Raw genomic sequence first — 26,779 nt, 5'->3', positions numbered from 1 at the left:
AATTAAAGGATGATTGTGGATCTGGACCAGCTGGTATTGAGACTAAATTCATTAAGTTAAGAGCTAATATTCTAATGTACCCACTATGCGACCTGTTTAATTTGTCCTTCTCAACTTGTACCCTCCCTTCCGCATGGAAGTGTGCCAATGTTACTCCACTGCATAAGGGAGGCGACCCACACGATATTAACAAATACCGCCCCATCTCAATTATCAACTCGGTGGCTAAAATCCTCGAGAAACTAGTGTTCAACCAGCTATCACATTATGTCTCAACTTTCAACATTCTATCTCCATGCCAGTCTGGGTTCAGACCTAATCACTCCACAACTACAGCTCTGTTAAAACTCACCAGCGATGTGTTCACTGCTTCTGAGGATGGTAAACTCACCGGTGCCATCTTTCTTGATCTAACCAAGGCCTTTGATGTTGTTGACCACTACCTACTGCTTGATAAACTTTACTCTATTGGTCTTTCTCAAAACAATCTACTGTGGTTTAACTCATACCTTCATAACAGACGCCAATGTGTCACCTTCAATGGAAGTCAATCCAATTCCTTAATTGTTGAGAAGGGGGTCCCGCAAGGTTCGTCTTTGGGACCACTCCTTTTCTCTATTTTCATAAACGACCTCCCTAATATCTGTTCTGACTGTCAAACACAACTATATGCCGATGATGCAGTGCTATATACAACTAGTACTAACAAGTCTGAAATTGAAAGATCCCTTCAATCAGATCTTACTTCTGTTCAGAAATGGCTATTATTTAACAAATTAATTTTAAATAAAAATAAATCATGCAGTATGTTATTTGGTACCAGACAAGGCCTTGGTAATTCTGTAGATCTGAATATATCATTTAATGAAGGATCACCATTAGAACAAGTATTGAACTTCAAATATCTTGGTGTTTGGCTCGACCCAACGCTTTCATTTACGCAGCATAGTGAGACGATTACTAAAAAACTCAGCTGTAATCTAGCTATTCTTTACCGCCATATAAATTGTTTCACCTTTCAGATGAGAAAAAGAATTGTCTCTCAACTACTACTACCAACACTGGATTATGCTGATATTGTCTATCAGAATACATTTGATACACATCTTCAACCCCTCAATGTAGTTTATAATAGTCTTTGCAGATTTATTTTAAGGTGTCCATATATAACTCACCACTGTTCTATGTACGAAACTCTAAACTGGTTATCCCCCCACGCTCGAAGATGCTACCACTGGTTCCAGTTCATCTTTAAATGCATCCATCTCAATTACACTTCTTATTTAAAACAAGACGTATTACCATACACACCCTCATATTCACTAAGACATATTCAGCAACCCTTCTTTTTCATTCCAAGAACTAACAACGAAATTGGGAGACGTGCATTTAAATTCAAAGCTCCTTCTGACTGGAACACTCTGCCTAGTACCATAAGAACTATTAGCTCATTTCGTCTATTTAAAAATACACTTTTACTCTTCCTTATAAAACCATGTACCTGTTTCTAGTATTAGAGTCTTCGAGCTCCTTTATCTAGCTTGTTCTGTGTGTGATCATTTGGCATAACTATTGTATATGCATGGTCATTACACTTATGTATTATTGTATTGCATAGTGTAACAAGGTATTGTATTATGTCACAATATCATGAAATAATATATCATGTAATAATGTTGATAGTATGTATTAACGTACGATGTATGATAGGTGGTATATGGTATTATGCATCAACATTATGCTGTAACACATAACTATTATTATTATTGGATATGTAAAGCCAATTAACAATTGTTATAAACTATAACAAGTGGGGATGGAGGGGTTTTGGGATTGGTGTGTGGGTAGGTGGGTCAATGAGAGCCTCTATGTATGTTATGTCTTGTGCTGTATGTTCTATGTTGGACCCCCTCGAAAACGAGATGACTGTCCATCTCAAGGGGTTATCCATCAATAAACTTGTTTCAAGTGTTTCAATTAGCACACGTGTCATGGTGGAAGATCTCTCCCAATTATCTTCCTTGATCCCATATTGCGTAATTCATCTTTCCCCCATCCATTGACACAGTTTGTCTTTTCCTTATCACAATCAACTGCCATTATGCCCTCTGCCTAAATTATTCTAAATCTCTCCTTGGTGTCCTTCCGTTATATATAAACACTGCTGCTTGTATTCCGTCCTATACAAAGTCCAGCTCACTCAGCACTCTTGTCCTTTACATGGGCTCCCTGTCATCTATTAAATGTACTGCATTGGTCTTTAAATTTGTTCTTGGCTGCCTCCTCGAGCAACGTCCTTCTGTCCTAAAGATCCGGCAACCATTTCATTCGTTACTTCTATACGCCCCATCTATCGTTTACGTATCCCTTCCTCCCACTAACCAATCTGACGTTCAATTGTTCTGTTTCCCAAGAGATGGACACTGATCATTCTGAGAAAACACTGAAAGATCACCAGGACCATAGTCTGAAGTAAGATTATTGTTCCATCACACCATCAGGTTTAAACAAAGTGGTTCTTGTTTTGTAAATCTATGATCCAAAGCAATGGTACCTCATGTGTGACTGTAGCATTCATTTTGATATCAATAATGTCCAAACATCTTTCACCCACTTTTTGGAAGTTTATGTGCCTTCTCATCTCACTGCATTCCCAACTTTCAACTAAAAGACCCAGCTTTATAATAATTTGAGGGTGGCATAGTGGAGCAGCTGCAGAGATACTGCCTCACACTGCCAGAGACCTAGGTTCACTTCTGACCATGGGTGCTGTCCGTACCTTCTCCCTGTGAACACATGGGTTTGCTCTGGGTCCTCCCATTTCTTTCCACATTCCGAAGACGTGCTGTGGTGCATGTTAATTTGCTTCTGTAAAATTGCTCCTTGTGTGTTGGATAATGTAGAACTAGTGTACGGGTGATTGTTGGTTGGCGTGGACCCAGTGGGCCGAGGGGCCTGTTTCCATGCTGCATCTCTAAACTAAACTAAACTAAACTAAACTAAGTTGTCATGTGTACCATTTAGATCATGTGCCAGTGCTACAGATTGAATAAGTATTGCACATTTTAAGGGACAAAAATGTGTTCATAGGGACTAAAACTGGGTCTGAGACCTTAGGGAGGGAAGAGAACTAATAAGCCTCATAAAGGCTGACAATAAGGCAAACGATCAGGAATTAGCTAAGTGTGTAGGAAAGGTATTTGGTTGAATCAGTAATCAACTAAATGGACGGGTGAGTGAGGGGACTGATGCAAAGGGGGAAATGTAGTCAGTGATCATGTTGGAGTCTTGAGTATGGTCAGGAGCAAGTCGGAGGTCTGAAGTGAGGATGCAAACCTGTGCATCAGTATCCTTGACCAATTACTCATGGCCTCCAGGCTGATCACAAGCAAACCAATGACAATGAGTGGCTGCAGTCATGACTTAACCATATAACCATATAACAATTACAGCACGGAAACAGGCCATCTCGGCCCTACAAGTCCGTGCCGAACAATTATTTTCCCTTAGTCCCACCTGCCTGCACTCATGCCATAACCCTCCATTCCCTTCTCATCCATATGCCTATCCAATTTATTTTAAAATGATACCAACGAACCTGCCTCGGCCACTTCCACTGGAAGCTCAGTCCACACCGCTACCACACCAGAGTAAAGAGGTTTCCCCTCATGTTACCCCTAAACTTCTGTCCCTTAATTCTGAAGTCATGTCCTCTTGTTTGAAGCTTCCCTATTCTCAAAGGGAAAAGCTTGTCCACATCAACTCTGTCTATCCCTCTCATCATTTTAAAGACCTCTATCAAGTCCCCCCTTAACCTTCTGCGCTCCAGAGAATAAAGACCTAACTTATTCAACCTTTCTCTGTAACTTAGTTGTTGAAACCCAGGCAACATTCTAGTAAATCTCCTCTGTACTCTCTCTATTTTGTTGACATCCTTCCTATAATTGGGCGACCAAAATTGTACACCATACTCCAGATTTGGTCTCACCAATGCCTTGTACAATTTTAACATTACATCCCAGCTTCTATACTCAATGCTCTGATTTATAAAGACTAGCATACTAAAAGCTTTCTTTACCACCCTATCTATATGAGATTCCACCTTCAAGGAACTATGCACGGTTATTCCCAGATCCCTCTGTTCAACTGCATTCTTCAATTCCCTACCATTTACCATGTACGTCCTATTTTGATTTGTCCTGCCACGGTGTAGCAGCTCACATTTATCAGCATTAAACTCCATCTGCCATCTTTCAGCCCATTCTTCCAAATGGCCCTAATCACTCTGTAGACTTTGGAAATCCTCTTCATTATCCACAACACCCCCTATCTTGGTATAATCTGCATACTTACTAATCCAATTTACCACACCTTCATCCAGATCATTGATGTACATGACAAACAACAAAGGACCCACTCACAGATCCCTGAGGCACCCCACTAATCACCCGCCTCCAACCCGACAAACAGCCATCCACCATTAACCTCTGGCGTCTCCCATTCAGCCACTGTTGAATCCATCTTGCTACTCCTGCATTTATACCCAACAGTTGAACCTTCTTAACCAACCTTCCATGAGGAACCTTGTCAAAGGCCTTACTAAAGTCCATATAGACAACATCCACTGCTTTACCCTCGTCAATTTCCCTAGTAACCTCTTCAAAAAATTCAAGAAGATTAGTCAAACATGACCTTCCAGGCACAAATCCATGTTGTCTGTTCCTAATCAGACCCTGTTTATCCAGATGCTTATATATATTATCTCTAAGTATCTTTTCCATTAATTTGCCCACCACTGAAGTCAAACTAACAGGTCTATAATTGCTAGGTTTACTCTTAGAACCCTTTTTAAATAATGGAACAACATGCGCAGTACGCCAATCCTCGGGGACTATTCCCGTTTCCAATGACATTTGAAATATTTCTGTCATAGCCCCGGCTATTTCTACACTAACTTCCCTCAATGTCCTAGGGAATATCCTGTCAGGACCTGGAGACTTATCCACTTTTATATTTTTCAAAAGTGTCAGTAATTCTTTTACTTTGAAACTCATAGTATCCATAGTTACTCTACTAGTTTCCCTTACCTCACATAATTCAATATCCTTCTCCTTGGTGAATACCGAAGAAAAGAAATTGTTCAATATCTCCCCCATCTCTTTTGGCTCTGCAGATAGCTGTCCACTCTGTCTCTCCAATGGATCAATTTTATCCCTCGTTATCCTTTTGCTATTAATATAGCTGTAGAAACCCTTTTGATTTACTTTCACCTTACTTGCCAAAGCAACCTCATATCTTCTTTTAGCTTTTCTAATTTCTTTCTCAAGATTCTTTTTACATTCCTTATACTCCTCAAGCACCTCATTTACTTCATGCTGCCTATAATTATTGTAGATCTCCCTCTTTTTCCGAACATGATGTCCAATTTCCCTTGAAAACAGTGCTCTTTCCAATTTTTACTGTTTCCTTTCAACCGAACAGGAACATAAAGATTCTGTACTCTTAAAATGTCCCCTTTAAATGTCCTCCATTTCTCTTCTACATCCTTCCCATAAAACAAAATGTCCCAGTTCACTCCTTTTAAATCATTTTGCATCTCATCAAAGTTAGCCTTTCTCCAATCAAAAATCTCAACCCTAGGTCCAGTTCTGACCCTCTCCATAATTATATTGAAACTAATGGTATTGTGATCACTGGACCCGAAGTGCTCCCCAACGCATTCCTCCGCCACCTGTCCCGTCTCATTTCCTAACAGGAGGTCCAGCACTGCCCCTCCTCTAGTAGGTACCTCTATGTATCGCTGCAAAAAACTATCCTGCACACATTTTACAAACTCCAAACCATCCAGCCCATTTACAGAATGTGTTTCCCAGTCTATGTGTGGAAAGTTGAAATCTCCCACAATCACTACCTTGTGCTTACTACTAATATCTGCTATCTCCTTACATATTTGCTCTTCCAATTCTCGATCCCCATTTGGCGGTCTATAATAGATTGATTGATTGATTATACCTTTAATAATCCTTTACAGGAAATTACAGTGCCACGACAGCTTCAAGACAGACATAACACCACACATTTCCTCAAACAGCTTCCATACTTAACAAGTTAAAATACAAGTTAAAATAAAAGTTAAAATACAATGAATGAAAAAAAGTGCAGTTATTTATGCGCATTATATAACCTTATAGCAGCTGGTATACAAGACTTCCTATGTCTCTCAGTTTTGCACATTGGTGCAATCAGTCTCTGACTGAAGATGCTGCTCTTGATCACCTTCAGGGCATGGAGTGGGTGAGTGGGGTTGGTCATTATTGAACCCAGTTTGTTCAGAGTTCTGGCCTCTGCCACCTGCTGGACCGTTCGTTGCTCAGCTCCGACCACTGAGCCGGCCTTCCTGATCAGCTTGTGCAGTCTGTTTTTGTCCGCCAGGCGGGCGCCATCTCCCCAACAGGCCACAGCAAAAAACAGAGCACTGGCCACCACTGAATGGTAGACACTGCACAGCAGGGGTTGGCAGATGTTAAATGACCTCAGCCTCCTTAAAAAATACAGTCGACTTTGTCCCTTCCTGTACACCGCCTCCATATGACCCTTCCAGTCCAGCTCACTGTCAAGCTGCACACCAAGGTACCTGTGGTTAGCGACCACCTCCACCTCAGTGCCCTTAATGGTGATTGGTGTTGGCTGAGTCCTCCTCCTCCCCCTCCTGAAGTCCACAACTATCTCCTTGGTTTTTGTGGTGTTAAGATGGAGGTTATTGTGTGCACTCCACTCCACAAAGTTGCTTATTATGTCTCTATACTCCTCCTCATTGCCCCCTTTGATGATGCCGACAACAGCTGTGTCATCCGAAAATTTCTGCAAAAAGCAGCTGTTGGTGTTATATTGGAGATCCGCGGTGTAGATGGTAAACAGGAATGGAGCCAGCACAGTTCCTTGTGGAGCCCCTGTGCTGCTCAAGATGGTGCTTGAGACATTGTTCTGTAGGCGCACATACTGTGGTCTGAGGAAAAGGTAATCCAAACACCACAGTTCCAGTGATGGATCCACTTTCATCTTCTCCATCTTTCCCCTAGCAATCGGGGCTGAATTGTGTTAAAGGCGCTTGAGAAGTCAAAAAATGTAATCCTTTCAGATGCATCAGTAGTGTCCAAATGTGTGAACACCCTCTGCAGCATGTAAATGAGGGCATCATCGACACTGATGTTAGGCTGATATGCAAACTGTAAAGGATCCATTTGAGTTGACACACTAGTCCTGATGTAGGAGAGGATAAGTCTCTCAAATGTCTTCATAATATGTGAAGTGAGCAACACTGGTCTGTAGTCATTGTGGTGAGTGGGATGGGTCTTCTTTGGGACAGGTACCAGGCAAGATGTTTTCCACAGCCTTGGAACCTTCTGTAGACGCAAGCTCAGGTTGAACAGGTGTGTTAGAATACCACACAGCTCTGAAGAGCAGGTCTTCAGTAGCCTTGGGCTGGTGTCATCGGGCCCCACTGCTTTCCCTGGCTTCAGTCTGTCCAGCATCATCTTGACCTGAGCAGTATGAAGAGTCCCTCATAATACACCCCTATAAGTGTTGCTACACCTTTCCCACTTCTCAGTTCCACCCAAATAGCCTCCCTAGATGAGCCCTCCAATCTATCCTGCCAAAGCACTACTGTAATATCTTCCCTGACTAGCAATGCAACACCTCCACCTCTTGCCCCTCCAATTCTATCACACCTGAAGCAACGAAATCCTGGAATATTTAGTTTCCAATCACAGCCCTTCTGCAACCATGTTTCACTGATCGCCACAACATCATACTTCCAGGTGTCTATCAGTCATGGGAGCGTCAGGATTGGTGGGTGATTGGAGTTGAGGACTTGAGGATTCTGATTAACACATATGTGGTAAGAGAAATGTATGCTCGTGGGACAGGCCCTTTAGACTCATGAAATGGAGGTCAGATATCTTTGGGCATGAGCCGTAGATTAAGTTGTTTGTAGATTATAGAGGGCAGATATTATTTTGCCCTGAAATTAATGCTTCCTATAATTGGACCTCAATATTTGTTTCAGCATTGCCTCCAGCACAGTCACTTATTAAGAGCCTAGTTCTAGGGACCTTGGCATAGCCCGTGCAGCGAGGGGACTATCAAAGAATAGAGACACAAGGAACAGCAGATGCAGTAAAAAACATAGTGCTGGAGAAACTCAACAGATCAGGCAGTATCTCTGGATGGAATATACATGCGATGTTTTGAGTTGGGACCCTTCTTCAGACTGAGTGTAGTAAAAAGGAAAAAAGTGAAAAAGAGAGACGGGGATGGGGCGAAGCTTGGCGAGTGATAGGAGGTTACAGGTGAGAGAGGGTGATTGGCAAATGGGTGGAGACGGTGACAAAGGCTGGAGGTAAAATGGAGACGAAAGGAGCAGGCAAAGAAACAGATGTTGGCTGCATTGTTAGAACAGATTAACAAGCAGGGAAGCCCCATCCACAGATCCCAAGCTGTCCATGCCTTCAATGTAGTTGGGGCCATTGAACATTTTCAATGTCTTTGAAATTCATTAACGTTTAGTAATGTGAAAGGCATACAAAACATAATTACATAATGTTCTTTTAAAAGCTATAAAGTGCAACCACGCAGTTAAAAAACCCAACAACTGTTGCTGAGAGATCCTGCCGCCCTGTTGCTCTTCATAAGGAGAGACATCTGACATCACAAGCAGTAGGTTAGAAACACCACTGCCAATGGAGACAGCTCCCGCTCTGGACAGTGGGATGTCTCCAGGAATACAGGAATAATTCTTGGAATTAGCACACGTGTCACGGTGGAAGATCTCTCCCAATTATCTTCCTCAATCCCATATTGCGTCATTCATCTTTCCCCCATCCATTGACACAGTTTGTCTCTTCCTTATCACAATCAAATGCCATTATGCCCTCTGCCTAAATTATTCTAAATCTTCCTTGGTGTCCTTCCATTATATATAAACACTGCTGCTTGTATTCCGTCCTATACAAAGTCCAGCTCACTCAGCACTCTTGTCCTTTACACGGGCTCCCTGTCATCTATTAAATGTACTGCATTGGTCTTTAAATTTGTGCTTGGCTGCCTCCTCGAGCAACGTCCTTCTGTCCTAAAGTTCCGGCAACCATTTCATTCGTTACTTCTATACGCCCCATCTATCGTTTACGTATCCCTTCCTCCCACTAACCAATCTGACGTTCAATTGTTCTGTTTCCCAAGAGATGGACACTGATCATTCTGAGAAAACACTGAAAGATCACCAGGACCATAGTCGGAAGTAAGATTATTGTTTTATCACACCATCAGGTTTAAACAAAGTGGTTCTTGTTTTGTAAATCTATGATCCAAAGCAATGGTACCTCATGTGTGACTGTAGCATTCATTTTGATATCAATAATGTCCAAAAATCTTTCACCCACTTTTTGGAAGTTTATGTGCCTTCTCATCTCACTGCATTCCCAACTTTCAACTAAAAGACCCAGCTTTATAATAATTTGAGGGTGGCATAGTGGAGCAGCTGCAGAGATACTGCCTCACACTGCCAGAGTCCTAGGTTCACTTCTGACCATGGGTGCTGTCCGTACCTTCTCCCTGTGAACACATGGGTTTGCTCTGGGTCCTCCCATTTCTGTCCACATTCCAAAGACGTGCAGGGGCGCATGTTAATTTGCTTCTGTAAAATTGCTCCTTGTGTGTTGGATAATGTAGAACTAGTGTACGGGTGATTGTTGGTTGGCGTGGACCCGGTGGGCCGAGGGGCCTGTTTCCATGCTGCGTCTAAACTAAACTAAACTAAACTAAGTTGTCATGTGTACCATTTAGATCATGTGCCAGTGCTACAGATTGAATAAGTATTGCACATTTTAAGGGACAAAAATGTGTTCTTAGGGACTAAAACTGGGTCTGAGCCCTTAGGGAGGGGAGGGAACCAATAAGCCTCATAAAGGCTGACAATAAGGCAAGCGATCAGGAATTAGCTAAGTGGGTAGGAAAGGTATTAGGTTGAATCAGTAATCAACTAAATGGACGGGTGAGTGAGGGGACTGATGCAAAGGGGGAGGTCTGAAGTGAGGATGGAAATTGTGCATCAGGATCCTTGACCAATTACTCATGGCCTCCAGGCTGATCACAAGCAAACCAATGACAATGAGTGGCTGCAGTCATGACTTCAGTCATGGGAGGGTCAGGGTTGGTTGGTGATTGGAGTTGAGGACTTGAGGATTCTGATTAACACATATGTGGTAAGAGAAATGGTGGGTTGTTTAAAAGTCAGATAGCATTATTGTATGGGGATCGCTGGTCGGCGCAGACCAGATGGGCCGACTGGCCTGTTTTGCACTATCTCTATAAAGTCTAATTATGTCTGTGGTGGAGGCAGATTAAGATTAAGTGAGAAACAAATGGAAGTAATTAAGTAGAATGCAAAATATACTGAAGAATAACATATAGTATATGCATGAACTAGGTGAGAGAGGTGGTTCGACCCGAAACATCGCCAATCAGTTTTCTCCAGATACATGCCTGACCCACTAAGTTACTCCAGTATTCAGTGTCCATCTTAGGTGGTGAACTAGATAGATAGATAGATAGATAGATAGATAAATACTTTATTAATCCCCTTATTCAGGGGAAATTCTGATGTCCATGCAGCACACCAATAAAAAAAAAATACAACACAGTATTCGTAAAGAAATTCAACACCAAAACATCCCCCCACAGTGATTCCCACTGTGGGGGAAGGCACAAAGTCCAGTCCCCATCCCCTTGTCCACCTTGTCCACCCAAAGTCGGGCCCAATTGAGGCCTCCACAGTCGCCGCCACGGCGCCCGATGTTCTCGCCGGGTGATGGTACTCCGGCGTCGGGAGAACCCCCAGCAGCTTGGGGTGCGAGGAACGGCCGCCTTCCCACCGGAGCCTGCGGCTTCCAAGCCAACAGACCACGCCAGACGGAGCTCCACGCACTGGTGATCTCGGCGAGATGCAAGTTCAACGTCGCAGCTGGCCGCTCCGCAAAACCGCGGCTCCACGATGTTTTCCTCAGCGGTCCCAGCATACTGGAGTTCCAGCGCGGCGACCCAGGAAAGGCATCGCCCGCTCCGCAATAGCGCTCCAGCGCTGCACTGCCGCCAAAGCCGATGTTCTGCGCCGCCGCCGCCGCCGCCGCCAACGCCCTGCGCCGCCGCCCAAGCCGATGTTCTGGCCGGGTCCCCTCAGGGAAACGTCGCTCCAGGACCCGCAGGTAGGCCGCGAGGACAGGTCGAAGACGCTGCACGGAGGAAGGCAACCCCTCCGACCAGGTAGGGACTTAGAAAAGCAGTTTCCCCCTTCCCCCCCACCACCCCCCACACATAAAAGATTTAGACCCCCTGACTGTACATTTAATGAACTCAAAATAATAAAAAGAAGGGGAAAAAAACGGACAGCTGCAGGACAGGCAGCCGTTCAGGACAGCGCCTCCTCCGGATGGATTGCATAGATTGCTCATATTAAAGTCAGATCAACTTAATATGACTAGCTAGTTGGAAATAGTAGGTCAGTACACATTAAAAGGAAGTGTCAATGGAATTGGCATTACTGCTGCAATATCAGTGATGTGTGAGCATTTATTCAGGTAAAGGTCACTCTTCTGATTGTTCCAGGGCAAGGATTCAATTTGTTAGGCTGTCAAAGGGAAAGGTTGGCCAGGAACGCATTAAAAAAACATATACTCTCTGTCTGGATCTGCTGTGGTCAACAAGAACCCCAAGGCGTTCGAGGTATGGAAGTCAAGATTAACCTGAAGGAAAGTTTTGCAGATCGTTTCTCCAAAGTAAGGCCTGTGCAGTGGAAAGAGAGATGTTGGGGAAGAACTTGCAAGACCACAGGAAGGAGGTATCGTTGAGCAGTCTGAGGTTTCTGACTGGACTGCTCCAATTGGGCAGCACAGTGGCACAGCGGTAGAGTTGCTGCCTTGACATGGATAGAGAACTGGTTGGCAGACAGGGAGCAAAGACTAGGAATTAACGGGTCCTGTTCAGAATGGCAGGCAGTGACTAGTGGGGTGCCGCAATGCTCGGTGCTGGGACCCCAGTTATTTACAATATATATTAACAATTTAGACGAGGGAATTAAATGTGACATCTCCAAGTGTGCAGTGTGAGCTAAGAGGAGGATGCTATGAGGTGCAGGGTGACTTGGATAGGTTGGGTGAGTCGGCAGATGCATGGCAGATGCAGTATAATGTGGATAAATGTGAGGCTATCCACTTTGGTGGCAAGAACAGGAAGGCAGATTATTATCTGAATTGTGTCAGATTAGGAAAAGGGGAGGTGCAATGAGACCCGGGTGCGCTTGTACATCAGTCACTGAAAGTAAACATGCAGGTACAGCAGGAAGTGAAGAAAGCTAATGGCATGTTGGCCTCCACTGCGAGAAGATTTGAGTTTATGAGCAAGAAGGTCCTACTGCACCTGGAGTATTGTGTGCAATTCTGAGCTCCTAATTTGAGTAAGGACATTATTGCTATTGAGGGAGTGCAGCATAGGTTCACCAGGTTAATTCCCGGGATGGCAGTACTGACACATAATGAAAGAATAGGTTGACTGAGCTTGTATTCCCTGGAAGTGAGAAGGATGAGAGGATATCTTATAGAAACATATACAATTCTTAAAGGATTGGACAGACTAGGTGCAGGAAAATGTTCCCGATGCTGGGGGAGTCCAGAACCAGGGGTTACAGTTTAAGAATAATGGGTAGGCCATTTAGGACTGAGATGAGGAAAAACTTTTTCACCCAGACAGTTGTGAATCTGCAGAATTCTCTGCCACAGAAGGCAGCGGAGGCCAATTCACTGGATGTTTTCAAGAGAGAATTAGATTTAGCTCTTAGGGCTAAAGGAATCAAGGGATATGGGGAAAAAGCAGGAACGGGGTACTGATTTTACATGATCCGCCATGATCATATTGAATGGTGGTGCTGGCTTGAATGGCCTCCTCCTGCACCAATTGTTCTGTGTTTCTATATTTCTACAGTGCCAGAGTCCCGGGTTCGGTCCTGACTACGGGTGCTATCTGTATGGAGTTTATACATTCTCCCTGTGACCGTGTGGGTTTTCTCCGTGTGCTCCGGTTTCCTCCCACACTCCAAAGACGTACAGGTTTGTAGATTAATTGGCTTTTGAGTTTTCCCTCATGTGTAGGATAGTGTTTGTGTACGGGGATTGATGGTTGGCCAGACTTGGTGGGCCGACGGGCCTTTTTTGCACTGTACCTCTAAAGTCTAAAGTCTAATTATTTCCGTGCTGTAGGCAGATTAATATTTTGTGTGAAGCAAAACTAGACAGAAATTTCGACCCACTGACTGGACTTGGTCCAGCTGGGTGGAAGGCAGATCCACACAACTCTTGATATTTTATATGCTAATTTGCAGACTTTGGTGGACAAAAATTCAAAGGAGTACTCAATGATAAATACTCTCCTTGGATAGATCCCATATAACATTTGGAATAGTATTAACAACAGGCATTTTTGAGAGGACAAAAGATAAATTGCTTGATAGCCTGCTGGATGTCAGAGGCTACTTGGATGATATCATAATATCAAAAAAAGATAAGAGCATGAACATAACAATACTCTGGATATACTCAGTCTGAAGAAGTGTCCGACCTGAAATGTCACCCATTCCTTCTCTCCAGAGATGCTGCCTATCCCGCTGAGTTACACCAGCATTTAGTTGTCCACAATACTCTAGAAGTTGTGCTTAGAGGATTCAAGGAAGCAAGGGTCTGGCAAATATGTCTTAGTACCTGTGAACCTGGCTAATTCAGCTGTAAAAACAAGGAACTTCAGATGCTGTTTTACACAAAAGGATATAATGTGCAGGAGTAACTTAGTGGGTCAGGTAGCATCTCTGGAGAACATAGATAGATAATGTTTCGGGTTGGGACTCAAAAAGTAATCTATCCATGTTCTCAAGGGATGCTGGCTGACCTATTAAATTACTCCAGCACTTTGTGTCCTTTTTACCCTAGATGAAAGATGGCTGCTGAAGACAAGAGAGTCAAGAGCGTATTATTGTCATATGTCCCAGATAGAACAATGAAATTCTTACTTGCTGCACCACAACAGAATATGCGATCATAACAAATAATATGATAAACGAAAACGAAAACAAAAAGTTCTGTGTGTACACATACTCACATATGTTTATATATGTACACACATACTCACAAAAACAAACAATAATAGTGCAATAATAATAATAATAATAATAATAATAATAATAATAATAATAATAATAATAATAATAATAATAGTCTATTGTAGTTCAGAGCTTATAAAGTTGTAGTGTTTAATAGACTGATGGCTGTAGGGAAGAAGCTGTTCCTGAACCTGGACGTTACAGTTCCCAGGCTCCTATACCTTCTTCCCCGTGGCAGTGGTGAGATGAGTGTGTGGGGTCTCTGATGATGTTGACTGCCTTTTTGAGGTCATGGTTCCAGCAGTGGTGGGATGCATCCAGTCTGATTCACATGACAGAGCCAAGGCCTACTTAAGATTGCTCAACCACGATGAACAGTTCGTGCTCTTTATAAGTACAGTGTGAAGAGCTGTATGTGTTGCTGAATTGCAAGGAGTACTGGAAGTAAACGAAAAAGCAGAACACTTGTAACGGTTGAAGCATAAGCTGTTGAATCCATAGCTTCATCTTCATTATGGTCCTGGGGAGGCATTGCTGCCTGTATAGCAGCAACTTGTTCTTGGAATAAACAATTCAAGAATCTAAACCAAATATCACCTCACTTAATAGTCACAGTTTGTCCTTGGAGAAATTGAGCAGGTCTATAAGAAAATAATATCTAGTTCAGGTCCCCTGGGAGGTCCACTGTTAATTCCCTGGATTTCACTACAGTCCAATTTTAAATATCGGGCAACATGAGTCAAGTCCTCAAAACTTATTGAAGGAAATGACTCCACTGAGCTCAAGTATCAAGGGAGGATCTGACTTTGTAAAGCATCTACCCCAGAGAACAAAAGAAAATAGAACTTAAATTTACATTATGCCTTTTGTCAGCTGAAAGTGAACCTGAAGTATTGTATTATGCCTTTCTTAAGCTTAAAGGAAATAAGTACTTTTGAAGTGCAGTCATTGTAATAACATAGGGGAATGTGCTGCCAACATGCATAAGGGGCCCATGTGCAGCAACAAGCTAAATGAGCAATAGATATCCAAGCCCACCGTAAAGCTGGGTTAAAAGTAGACAGAAACTCAATGATCTCACATAGCAGAACAAAGGGTGAGAACAGTTCTTTTTATCTAAAACTCCCTTCACAGCACCGAACAACTCTCATTCTTTCCTTCTTCCAGTGCATCAATTATTCTTTTCCAATGGCACAACATGGTTTAGTTTAGTTTGGAGATACAGTATGGGAACTGAGTCCATACCGACCGTCGATCACCCGTGCACTAGTTCCATGTTATCTCACTTTTGCATTCAACACACCAGGGGCAATCTTTCAGGAGCCAATGAACCTACAAACCTGCATGTCTTTGGAATGTTTTTTTCATGGATATATATCACAATCCAGTGCTTTATCTGGAGACAAAAAGGTGCCGGTATGTACACTGTATATCAATTAAAAATGAAGTTATATTTATCAACACTTTCAATTTATTAATCATCTCTAATCATCACATCTATTATGCTCTCTCATCATCACTCCTTGCCCACACAATTCATAGAGTCTCAGAGTTGAACAGCACAAAAATGGGACCGATTACCCAACACATCCATGCTGTTCTCCTTGCTTATCTACACTAATCCCATTTGTCCATGTATCAGGTCCATATGCTAGAAACAAGGAGTTGCAGACGCTGGTCTATCAAGGAAAGACACAAAATTCTGGAGAAACTCAGCAGGTTAGGCATCCTGAAGAAGGGTCCCAACCTTTAACTATCTCTTAAACACAGTGATTATATCTGATCACACCACCTCCTCTGTCAGCAAGCTCCAGATATCAACCACTCTGTGTAAAATAAAACTTTCCTCTCAAATACCTTAAACACCTTAAACCTGTGCCTTGTTTTGGATATTCCAAACACAGGAAAAGATTCAGACTATCTACCCTATCTATGCCTCTTATAATTTTATATACCTCTGGCAGATCAGCCCTCAGTCTCCTTCTCTCTAAAAAAACAAACACACTCTTTCCTATCTCTCCCCATATCCAAAGTTCTCCATTTCCGGCAACATCCTGGTGAGCGCCCACTTTACTCTTTCCAGCACAACCACAATTGTCCTACACTATGGTGACCAACACGGCACACACAATATTCCGAGTGTGATCCAGTCAATGCTTTGTAAAGTCCTTTCTCCATGCCACCCTGAACAGTAACAATGTTGGAAGGAACTGTAGATGCTGGTTTAAACCGATGATAGCCACAAACAGCTGGAGTAAAAGCCCTGTCCCACGGTACAAGTTTATTCCAAGAGTTCTCCCGAGTTTGCCCTGATTTAAACTCGGAGGTTTAGGGTAATGGCCACTCGTCGGTACTCGGGGCTCTCGTGGACATTTTTCAACATGTTGAAAAATCTTCACGAGTCTTCACTTGCTTACCTGCCGTTAGCAAGTCTTCCCGAGTACCTGCTGTTAGCGGTACGAGCCACTAAGAGACGTCCCTGAGCTCCGACGTACCACCTACGTTCATTCTCCATGCTTACCACAAGTTTGATTTTTTTTAAAACTCGGGAGAGCTCTTGGAATGAACTCGTACCGTGAGACAGGGCTTTAACTTAGCAGGTCAGACTGTATCTCTGGAGAAAAGGAATAGGTGACTTTTTGGGTCTGGGGAAAGGGAAACAAGAGATATAGATGGTGATATCGAGAAATATGGAACAAATGAATGAAAGATATGCAAAAAATAACGATGAAAAAGGAGAATGACCTGTTTCTGCATTTTTCACTCATTTATTCTCTATCTCTCTACATCACCATCTATATCTCTTGTTTCCCTTTCACCTGACTCTCGGTCTGAAAAAGGGTCTTGACCCGAAACGTCACCTATTCCTTTCCTCCAGAGATGGTGTCTGATCCACTGAGTTACTCCAGCTTTTTGTGCTTAACTTCAGTAACAAATTTCTTCTGGTTTCTTACAGGTGGCACAACATTCCTCTCCTCCCAGCACTTCCTCCTTCATCATCATCCATTTGGGAATATGCACAATACTCATTCATTCATGATCACGCTCCACTCTATCTTGATTTTTCACTGCACCATATTTTCCATTTACAGAGTGTGTAAAAAAATAATATAAAGCACGGAAAGAGCGAACAAACAGTTCTTATGTTCCTTAGCAAAAAGATTACTAACTAAGGAGTTTAGGTTTAAGGCAACAGCTGAGAGTTGAAGAATTATTTCTCTTCTAAAAGGTGGTGGGCATCCAGAATTCACAGCCTGAAAGTGGAGGCAAAAGTCATCATATTCAAAATTGCCAAAGCAGAAGACTGATGTTCCAAACCTACTAGCTATCGAAAGTGGGGTTGGGTTGAATAAAGCTTGTTGCAATGATGCAATGACCCAGCAGGTTAGGTGGAATCTGGTAACACACCACAGTAGGTATGTCATTCATCACAGCAATCTTTAACAGGCAGAGAAGTATGTTGTCCATGCTAAATGGAGTCTGAAGAAGGGTATTGACCGAAACGTCACACACTCCAGAGATGCCGTCTGACCCGTTGAGTTACCCCAGCATTTTGTGTCTATTTTTGATAAAGGACAATGTGGGACATGTGAAGGAGGGTGTCTTTAGATATATTAAAGACACCTGCATGTAGACGTATAATGAAGATAGACACAAATGCTGAAGTAACTCTGCGGGTCAGGTCAAATCTCTGGAGAAAAGGAATAGGTGTTGTTTCAGTTCTGAATCCTTCAGACATGTATATGTAAGATGGATGTCTGTGTTAAACGTCTATTCTAAAGCAGCTAAGTTTATATTTGTATGCATGATACTGGGGATTCTATTAAAAAGGATAGAAGGAATGTAGTATTAAAGGTATTAAGGTAATAAAATAAGATAAACTAAAAGAGTTAAAAGAACAGCTCCCGTCAATGTGTTAAGAAAAATAAATTGCAAGAGTGAATCTAGTGAGGATTCAAAAACAGGTTTACCAGAATGCTGTCAGGATTAGAAGGTATTAGCTATAAGGAGAGGTTGGATAAACTTGGAGTGTTTTCTCTGGAGCATTGAAGGCCGAGGGGAGATCTGAGACGTTTATGAAATGATAAGAGGCACAGATAGAGTAGACACTCAGAACCTTTACCCCTCCCCCTCCCAGTAGAAATGTCAAAGATTAGAGGCCATAGCTTTAAGGTGACGGGGAAAGTTTAAAGGAGAAGTTTAGGGCAAGTTTTGATGATGAGAAAGCCTAGTGGTGGATTTCTGGAACATGCTGCTAGGGGTGTTGGTGGAGGCAGATACGATGGTGGCTTTTAAAAGGCTTTTAAATGGGCAAGTGCATATGCCGAGAATGGAGGGATATAGATCATACGCAGGCAGAGGGGATTAGTTTAATTTGGTGTCATGTTCAGAGCGGATATTGTGGCTGCATCGCTTGTTCCGGTGTGGTACTGTTCTATGTTCTATGTTCTATGTCTTTAAAAAAATCCATGCAGGCAAATAAAGTTTACATTTGTGCAGCACATTTCATATCTTTGGGAACTTTCAAAACATTACATAGTTGATTTAATACTTTCAAAGGAGATATATTAATATAATTTGGAAAGCTGCCAAACACCTATCAGTAATCCCATGGTAATAATAGTGAAGACATAAAAGTTCTCAAATCTTGTAAAACACAACAGCATGCTGCTAGTTGGAAACCTTCCATTTATTTTCAGCTGTTGTTTGTAAAACTGAATGACATACACAGCCTTCTGACAGCAAACTGCAGAGGAAGCAGACAGCAAACAAGGAGGAATAATGATCTATATGGAGGAGCCTTAGGTCCGATCGGAGACCTGTTCACTGCCGTTGCACTAATCCTTTTCACATGATGGTCATAACAATGAACTCTGGAAGGGGTTTGCTACCAGAAGTTTGAAAAAGTACATGTTGGCAAGGAAAGTGTAGGGGGTGATTCTAGGAATAGATTGTATCAGGCTCATTGTTGTAGATTGACCCTCTTTGGTCTTTAAGAAGTTCATACATCCATCCTAAGTGATAGGACCAGAATTAGGCCATTTGGCCCATCAGGTCTACTCCACCATTCAATCATGGCTGATCTATTAGGAGCTCATCTTAACCCCATTCTTCTACCTTCTCCCCTTAATCCCTAATATCCATACTAATCTATCACTGCCTAAAAAATATCCATTGACGGCCATTGAATTCCACGGATTCACTACCCTAAAACCTAAAACTTTATGCTGCCTTTTCTGTGGAGTTTCTCAATACTTCAGTATTTCTTCATTTCAGATATCTCATATTTCACTTATGTGAGTAAGTACTAAGTACTATTGTTCTTAAAGAGTCCAAATTACTAGAAAAAGCACAAAAAAAATTATTGTCTCTCAATATGTTCTTTGTAGCCTGCTTTCTTTTGAGAGAAAGGTTATACCTACTAGTGAGAAAGCATTGCCTAGAAATTCAGTCACAGTGATTTATCATCAATGTTTCAAAATTGAATATCGATTTTTATTTGGAGTGTGTCAGGATAACAGCTGTCACTCATGTGACTCAGAAAATCAGTCGGGTATTTATCACCATGACGCATACGTGCTCTCCTATCCAATTTGAGGTTCCTTGTTTCCTTCTTCTCGCAGACAACAAAGTCTTTACATCCCCATGATGAACTGGCTGATCTTCGTGATCAACCTCCTTGGCCGACGATCCTCACCCTGCCCCACAACACTAGGCTGACTTTCCTAAAGACCTAATCCCCAGCCCACAATCTATCTCTTCTACATTCCAGTCCAACTTCAACCCTCTCTTTATATTTACTGTTGGACCTCTCTCAATCATTTACCAGCCTCTCTGTTCTCTCAATCCAACAAGATCGGTTGGTCCTTTCCCCTTCAGTTCTCTCTTGTTTATGATATTGTTTACAGTGTATAATGTTTACACATTCTGTTGTGCTGCAGCAAGTAAAAAAATCTCACTGTTCTATCTGTGACATATGATGATAAAACACTCTTGACTCTCTCTTCACTCTTGACAGGAAACGGGCCAATCTTCACAAATCTTAGTCCAACCTTCCAAGTCTTTCTCCCTTTCTCTCTCTCTCTCTCTCCCTTTCTCTCTCTCATCCCCAACAAAGAAATGGTGGGCTTCCAAGTTCTCCCTTCTACTGCATCCCTGGCCACAGAGCTGCTTAGACCTGCGCTTAAGGAGTTCCAAAGCCCACCCTTCGGAAAGGAGGTCCAGGTGGCACATTTTCAGCTCCTAAAGAATGTAATACACTGTCCATTGAGACTGATCTATTGAACACAATGAAGGTTTTAAGCTGTGGGTCATCGATCAAAATTATCTTTGCTTTTGTACTATTTCAGTGCACCCTATTGATTGATTGATTGATTGATTGATTAATTGATTGAAAGGTAAAGATGAAAATGGCCCTTCAGCCCACCAACTCCTCCATGACCATCGACCATCCGTTCAACTAATTCTATGATCTCCCACTTTCACCTCCTCTCCAAACACACTTGGGGCGATCTACATAAGACAATTAGCCCACAAACCCACACGTCTTTGGGAAGTCGGAGGAAACTAGACACCCAGAGGAGGTCCACGTGGTCACAAGGAGAATGTGCAAATTCCACAGAACCCAAGGTCATGATCGAACTAGGAACGCTGGTGCTATGAAGCAGCAACTCTTCCCGCTGCGCCACTCTGTCACCCATTAGGAGAACATGAATTTAGTGGCAGTGTTAGAGGGGTCTTTATTTGACCACGTGCTTAATGAGAAACCACCATTGTCAGAGGGTTAAAACAGTAGATTAAGCATAAAGCCCATTCTTTATCATCCACCATTAAGTTGTTGCTGATATTTTCAATTGATTACCAGGGAAGGTGTTTTAGCAGACAGGTTATTTTTGCTTGATTATTTGTAATCATTTCCAGTTGCATCTGATCAGTTGGGAGTAAAAGTAATTTACAAGCTCATATATTAATGGGGAGCAGACACAGTTGCCACATAGATTTATACAACACATCGATGTGCAGATGTAATAACCACAGTGCAATGAATACCAGTAAGTATGGAAAAGTAATCCAATTTCCAACAGACTAATTTGCAGATAGAAAGTAACCATGGAGATGCAGCGGTACCATAAGGATTGCTGATTTCAGTTCATGACGTGGATAGATCTACATCTCCGAATATAGATTTGAAAAATTCTCTTTTAAGGGGCCTTCTCTTCTATTTCTACTTTCCACTTTTTCTTTTTTCTTTTATTTTTTTATTTTTTATATACACACTTCACATTTTTCTACTCTCTACCATCTATTTTTCCACTTTTTCCCCCTTTCTATTGTTTTCTTTTTCTTGTCTTGCTTACTTCCTTCTCATAACATAAAACTAGAGGTTGTACATAGAATGGATTACGGTATGACATAGTTGGCACCTAAAATTAGGTGCCACTGTATTGTTTTGTACTGTATTAACTTCTAATAAAATAAACAAATAAAAAAAAATTTAAAAAAAAAGAAAGTACTTACCATCGACTTGGTGAACACAGGCGCATGGTCATTCTTGTCATCTATGATGATAGTTGCTGTGGCTGTGCCTGTCAATCCCACATCACTGCCGGCCATATCTTTAGCTATTACAATCAATTCGTACTTGCAGACTTCCAAAGTCTAAGAGAAAAACACAACAAGATAAATCATAAGAATAATATTGAAATATAAAAAGGAAACTGTACTCAGCAAGTAGTGGGCAACACAGTGGTGTAGCAGTAGAGTTGCTGCCATACACCACGAGAGACCCGGGTTCGATCCTGACTATGGGTGCTGTCTGTACGAAGTTAGTACATGCTCCCTGTGACCGCGTGGGTTTTCTCCGGGTGCCCCGGTTCCCTCCCATTCTCCAAAGACGTACAGGTTTGTAAGTTAATTGGCACCTGCAAAAATTGTTAAATTGTCCCTAGTGTGTAGTGTACCGGGTGATCGCTGGTCAGAGCAGACTCAGTTGGCAGGAAGGGCCTGTTTCCACGCCGTATCTCTAAAGTCTAAAGTTGGACGGCATCTATGGAGAAAGAAACTGAATTAACACCAGGCTAATGGCCTTCTGTCAGCATTGAAGTTCTTATGTCAGATGTAAATACTTTTCATTAATGCCTGTGTTAGTTGATGGACTAGGATCGCACATGGCTTACATTAAAAGAAAAATGATACTCAGGTGTATGTTGGGAGAAATATACGTGACTGTTAGATGTTACCCCAATTTTCACTTAAAATCTGAACGCTAACCAAACCAAAATAGTCTTTGTCATTCCAGTTTACAAGAGTGCCTCAAAGGTATTCATTACAGTTAACATTGGAAAAGACACAGGAACCTCATCATTGTGTATGGTTCATAAGTTCATAAGTTATCGGAGCATAATTAGGCCATTCGGATCATCAAATCTACTCCAACAATCAATCATGGCTGATCTATCTTTCCCTCTCAACCCCATTCTCCCACCTTCTTCCCATAATTCCTGACACCCTTACTAATCAAGAATCTGCCAATCTCTGCCTTAAAAAAACGACCTCCACAGCCTTCTGTGGCAATGAATTACCACCCTCTGACTAAATAAATTCTTCCTCATCTCCTTTCTAAAGGTAGGTTGAGAGGCTATGGTCCCTAGTCCTTGACCCTCCCACCAACGGGGACATTGTCTCCACATCCACTCTATCCAGGGCTTTCACTATTTGGTAAGTTTCAATGAGGTTCACCTCATCCTTCCAAACTCCAGCGAGTACAGGCCCAGTGCAGTCAAAAGCTCATAATATGTTAACCCAATCATTCCTGGGATCATAATGATGGACTTAGATTGTAATGACAATCCCTGATGCTAACCTGTCTGAGCCAACTCTGGAGATGTGCTGATGGACCTGTAGACTACAATCGGAAATCACAAAATGCAGGGCGGGCTTTGTAGGTGACTCAACTGTTTTGGGGATTAGATTTTTCAGGACTTCCACATTTAATCCAATTGCTGTCAACATCTTAACCTCAAATAAGTATGGTACAGGAATAACATGGAATAAAAATCCACAGCTTCCAGCAGGCTCCAGCTCATGCTTCTTCGATATCTTGAACGTACCAGCAAAAGCCAGACCATGGAATAGTAAGTTTAGTTTTGGTTTAGTTTAGAGATACAGTGCAGGAACAGGCCCTTTGGCCCACCGAGTCCGCACCGACCAGCGATCCCCGCACATTAACACTATCCTACACATACTAGGGACAATTTACATATAAACCAATCCAATTAACCTTCAAACTTATACGTCTTTAAGTGTGGGAGGAAACCAAAGATCTCGGAGAAAACCCACACGGTCACGGGGAGAATGTACAAAGTCCGTACAGACAGCACCCATAGTCGGGATCAAACCAGGGTCTCCGGCGCTGCAAGCGCTGTAAGGCAGCAACTCTACCCCTGTGCCACCATGCTGCCCATGCGCCAAGTCTTTGGTTCTTTAGTCGCTTCTAGCATCCTGAAGCTGTAACGAGCACATTCTATTCTAAGATTTTTTTCATGTAAGGCACTGAACATAGAAGGTCACAGAGCCAAGATGGTAACTCTCAGTACTGGATTACCTGGCAAAATCAATCGCAAACCATTTCCATTATACATAGAATTCAGCTCAGTAAGTTATTTTATGGCTGGAGTTAAACTAAACATCTAGGAACCAGAACAGCTTCACTGAATAGTCCACAAATCTTAACCAGACTTTGTTTATTTGTGTTGAAACACAATTTTAAAAGTTACTTCATGCGCATTGGTTTCTTTGAGGAATACACAAGTGATTTGCTTGTCTCATTTTCTAAAAGTGGGAAAGATCATAAGGATAATGCAAAGCTTGGAAGTACGGAAAACAAAGGGGACAATCATAAAGGACTCCTGGATAACTCTGAAAGGCTGGTTGAATGGGCAAATGACAGATGAAAGTTAATACATAGAAGTAATACACTTTGAAAGAAAGATAAAAGAATGACAATATAATCCAAAAGGTACAATCTAAAGGTGTGAAGGAACATTTTAACTCGGAGTAGATATACCTAAATCCTTTAAAACGACAGAGCATGTGGCAGGGCAGTTATGAAAACAAATAGGATTGATTTTACAAAAGCCGGGAGGTTATGTTCAACCTCTACAAAGCTGGAGAATTTTGGAATGACATGAAGGTCTTAAAGATGGTGTGGAAAAAATGTATTAGGGTGGTCCCAGGAATTGTAGGTGCAACCCTGAACTGGAGAAGCTGGAGTTGTTCTTTCAGCAAAGAAATGGGGAAGATTTGATAGAGATGTACATGACCATTAGTGGTTTAGATGGGACAGATAGAGGAAAATGTTCCAAATATATAACGGTACATCTGGACATAGAGCTAAAATGTAAATCAAAAATACAAAGACACTGAGAATCTGAAATTAAAAAACAAAATTTGGAAACACTCAGTATGCTTAAGAAAGAACTGTAGTTGCTGGAAAAATTGAAGTTAGACAAAAAATGCTGGAGAAACTCAGCGGGTAAGGCAGCATCTATCCATAGCTGCTGGAAACACTCAGCAGGTCATTCGGCAACAGAAGAAGAAAGAACAGAGTTAATATTTTAAGATGAAGATATTTTCTGTTCTGACAATAATAATAATAATAAATTTTATTTGTTGGGCGCCTTTCAGACATCTCAAGGACACCTTACATAGATTAACAGGAATATAAACATATAATCAGAGTAAAATAAATAATAAAGACATCACAGAGACACAAACTAAAAACAGAATTCAGTCCAAAAACAGAAAATCAAAAACACAATAGGCCTTTACTGTGAAACATTGACTCTTTCTCTTTCTCCAAGGGCTACCTGCCCTGCAGAATGTTTCCAGCATGTCTTGATGTTTATCACTAATTTAAAATATTTGGGTTGAAGTCATAATGGAGACAAGGCGAAGGTTGTTTTTAGTGAGAGAGTAGTTTTGAACTGGAATTCACTGCCTTTGGAAGTAGGGGTGGCAGAATCAAGAAGTGCTTTCAGGAGCGAATTAGATAGGCACTTGCATGGAGATTATTTGTCAGGCTATGGGAAAGACTGAGAGGGATCTGGCGTAATCTCATCAGGCCAAATAGTCTCCTTCTGTGGCTTTGCAAATGTGTGATTCGGTGATATATGAGAAGCACCACAGGTTTGAGGATTTCAACTAAATTTCAGGGTTACACATTTTGCTCGCTGCATGTCAATTTGTCTTTCAAACCTAGCAGCAACATCTGCAATGCCATCACTCTCCCTAAAATGGTTACTGGTGCAGTTAATTATGCCATAACTGACACCTTCTCACAGCACTCCAAAGATAAATCACAGAGGTGCAACATCAATTCTAATTTTTCTGTCATCTTATGCAGTGGCTATGAAATTGCCAGGATTGTGACAGTTAGCCCAATGATGAAATTGAAGAGGAGTCTCGTCAACTCAGCAGGCCAGGATGATGGATTAATAAGAATATTCTGTTCACAATTCAAGGAGCAAAGATAGGAACCTCAGAGGTATTTGGTTCACAAACATACCTGTCTCAATTGTAATAGCTATCTCTCATTTAAGACAGGCCCTGTGATGCAGAGGTATGGGTCAGTGTAGATCGATGACATTGTTTAATATTAGTAGGCCCCCTGTGATATTATTGTCAATTAGCAGGGGAGGCATTGTCAAGAAGAGAATAGCTAAGCCTAGAAGCAACAGAGGCTGAGGAGCAATTTACTGTAAATAATATTCGATTGACTGTCAGAGCAAGCAGGTACAGTAACTTTTCAAGCTAACACTAAAACAAACACAATCAATGGGCCCAGATCATACTTGCCATGTTTAACTGTTTCTAATTATACTGTTAACCAACAGAACAAACATGGACAATTAATGCTGGAGTACTGCAGTTTAAATATATTATCGATGCTTTGCTGTTCCAAACACATGAAAATATGTGGTACTTTTACTCGGGAATCTCATTTGTTCTGCTTCCTACATTAGACAAGATTATATACGGCCAAGATCCCTTGTTCAGGCATTAGTTATCATTACAACTCCTGTCAAAATTCTTATAAATTCAGCCGGTTCCAGCCTCAAAATGATAAGCCAGTGATAAAGCACCATCAGGAGAGTTATTGTAGTCCAATCACATTTAAAAAAATGAATTATCCAAGTACAGGCTATTTTATTGCCTCAGTCATGTATAACTTCCTTAATATCTTTCTAACATTCAGGCTCTGTGAGTTCCCTGCTTGAAATTATCCTCCTCTCTCTTTCTTTAAAACAGTCCTAAAATCATCCCTCTATGTCTGGCCTTTTGCTCATTAGCTTTAATCTCTTCTTGGTGCCGGTCCCCAAGTGTAAGTTCAGAGATGAATGAATAGAGTAGGACATTTAGTTAGTTGATGATAACAATGAAAATGTTAGCGGAGGTTCAGAGGGAGGATCCCTGGTGCGAAGGGAATTTTGAAGGTGGGGAATGAAGTAACACAAAGTGGTAGAAGAATAACTCAACATTATATCAAGATCAAAATCCGCTGATGTGGAGCATAAAGGT

The 26,779-nt window shown here is 41.8% G+C and overlaps 1 protein-coding gene across 1 annotated transcript in view; it reads right to left on the bottom strand.

Moving 5' to 3' along the window:
- Positions 1-26,779, bottom strand: part of cdh13 (cadherin 13) — a 1,031,775-nt gene that overhangs the window by 139,415 nt on the left and 865,581 nt on the right. The window contains exon 8 of the mRNA XM_033035775.1: positions 21,719-21,859. Coding sequence (XP_032891666.1) covers positions 21,719-21,859 — 141 coding nt within the window. The remainder of the gene's footprint in view (positions 1-21,718; positions 21,860-26,779) is intronic.

This window comes from Amblyraja radiata, chromosome 17 (assembly GCF_010909765.2).
Source record: "Amblyraja radiata isolate CabotCenter1 chromosome 17, sAmbRad1.1.pri, whole genome shotgun sequence".
Taxonomy (NCBI): domain Eukaryota; kingdom Metazoa; phylum Chordata; class Chondrichthyes; order Rajiformes; family Rajidae; genus Amblyraja; species Amblyraja radiata.
Note: the sequence above shows the minus strand (reverse complement) of the source record. Positions and strands in the feature narration are given on the sequence as shown.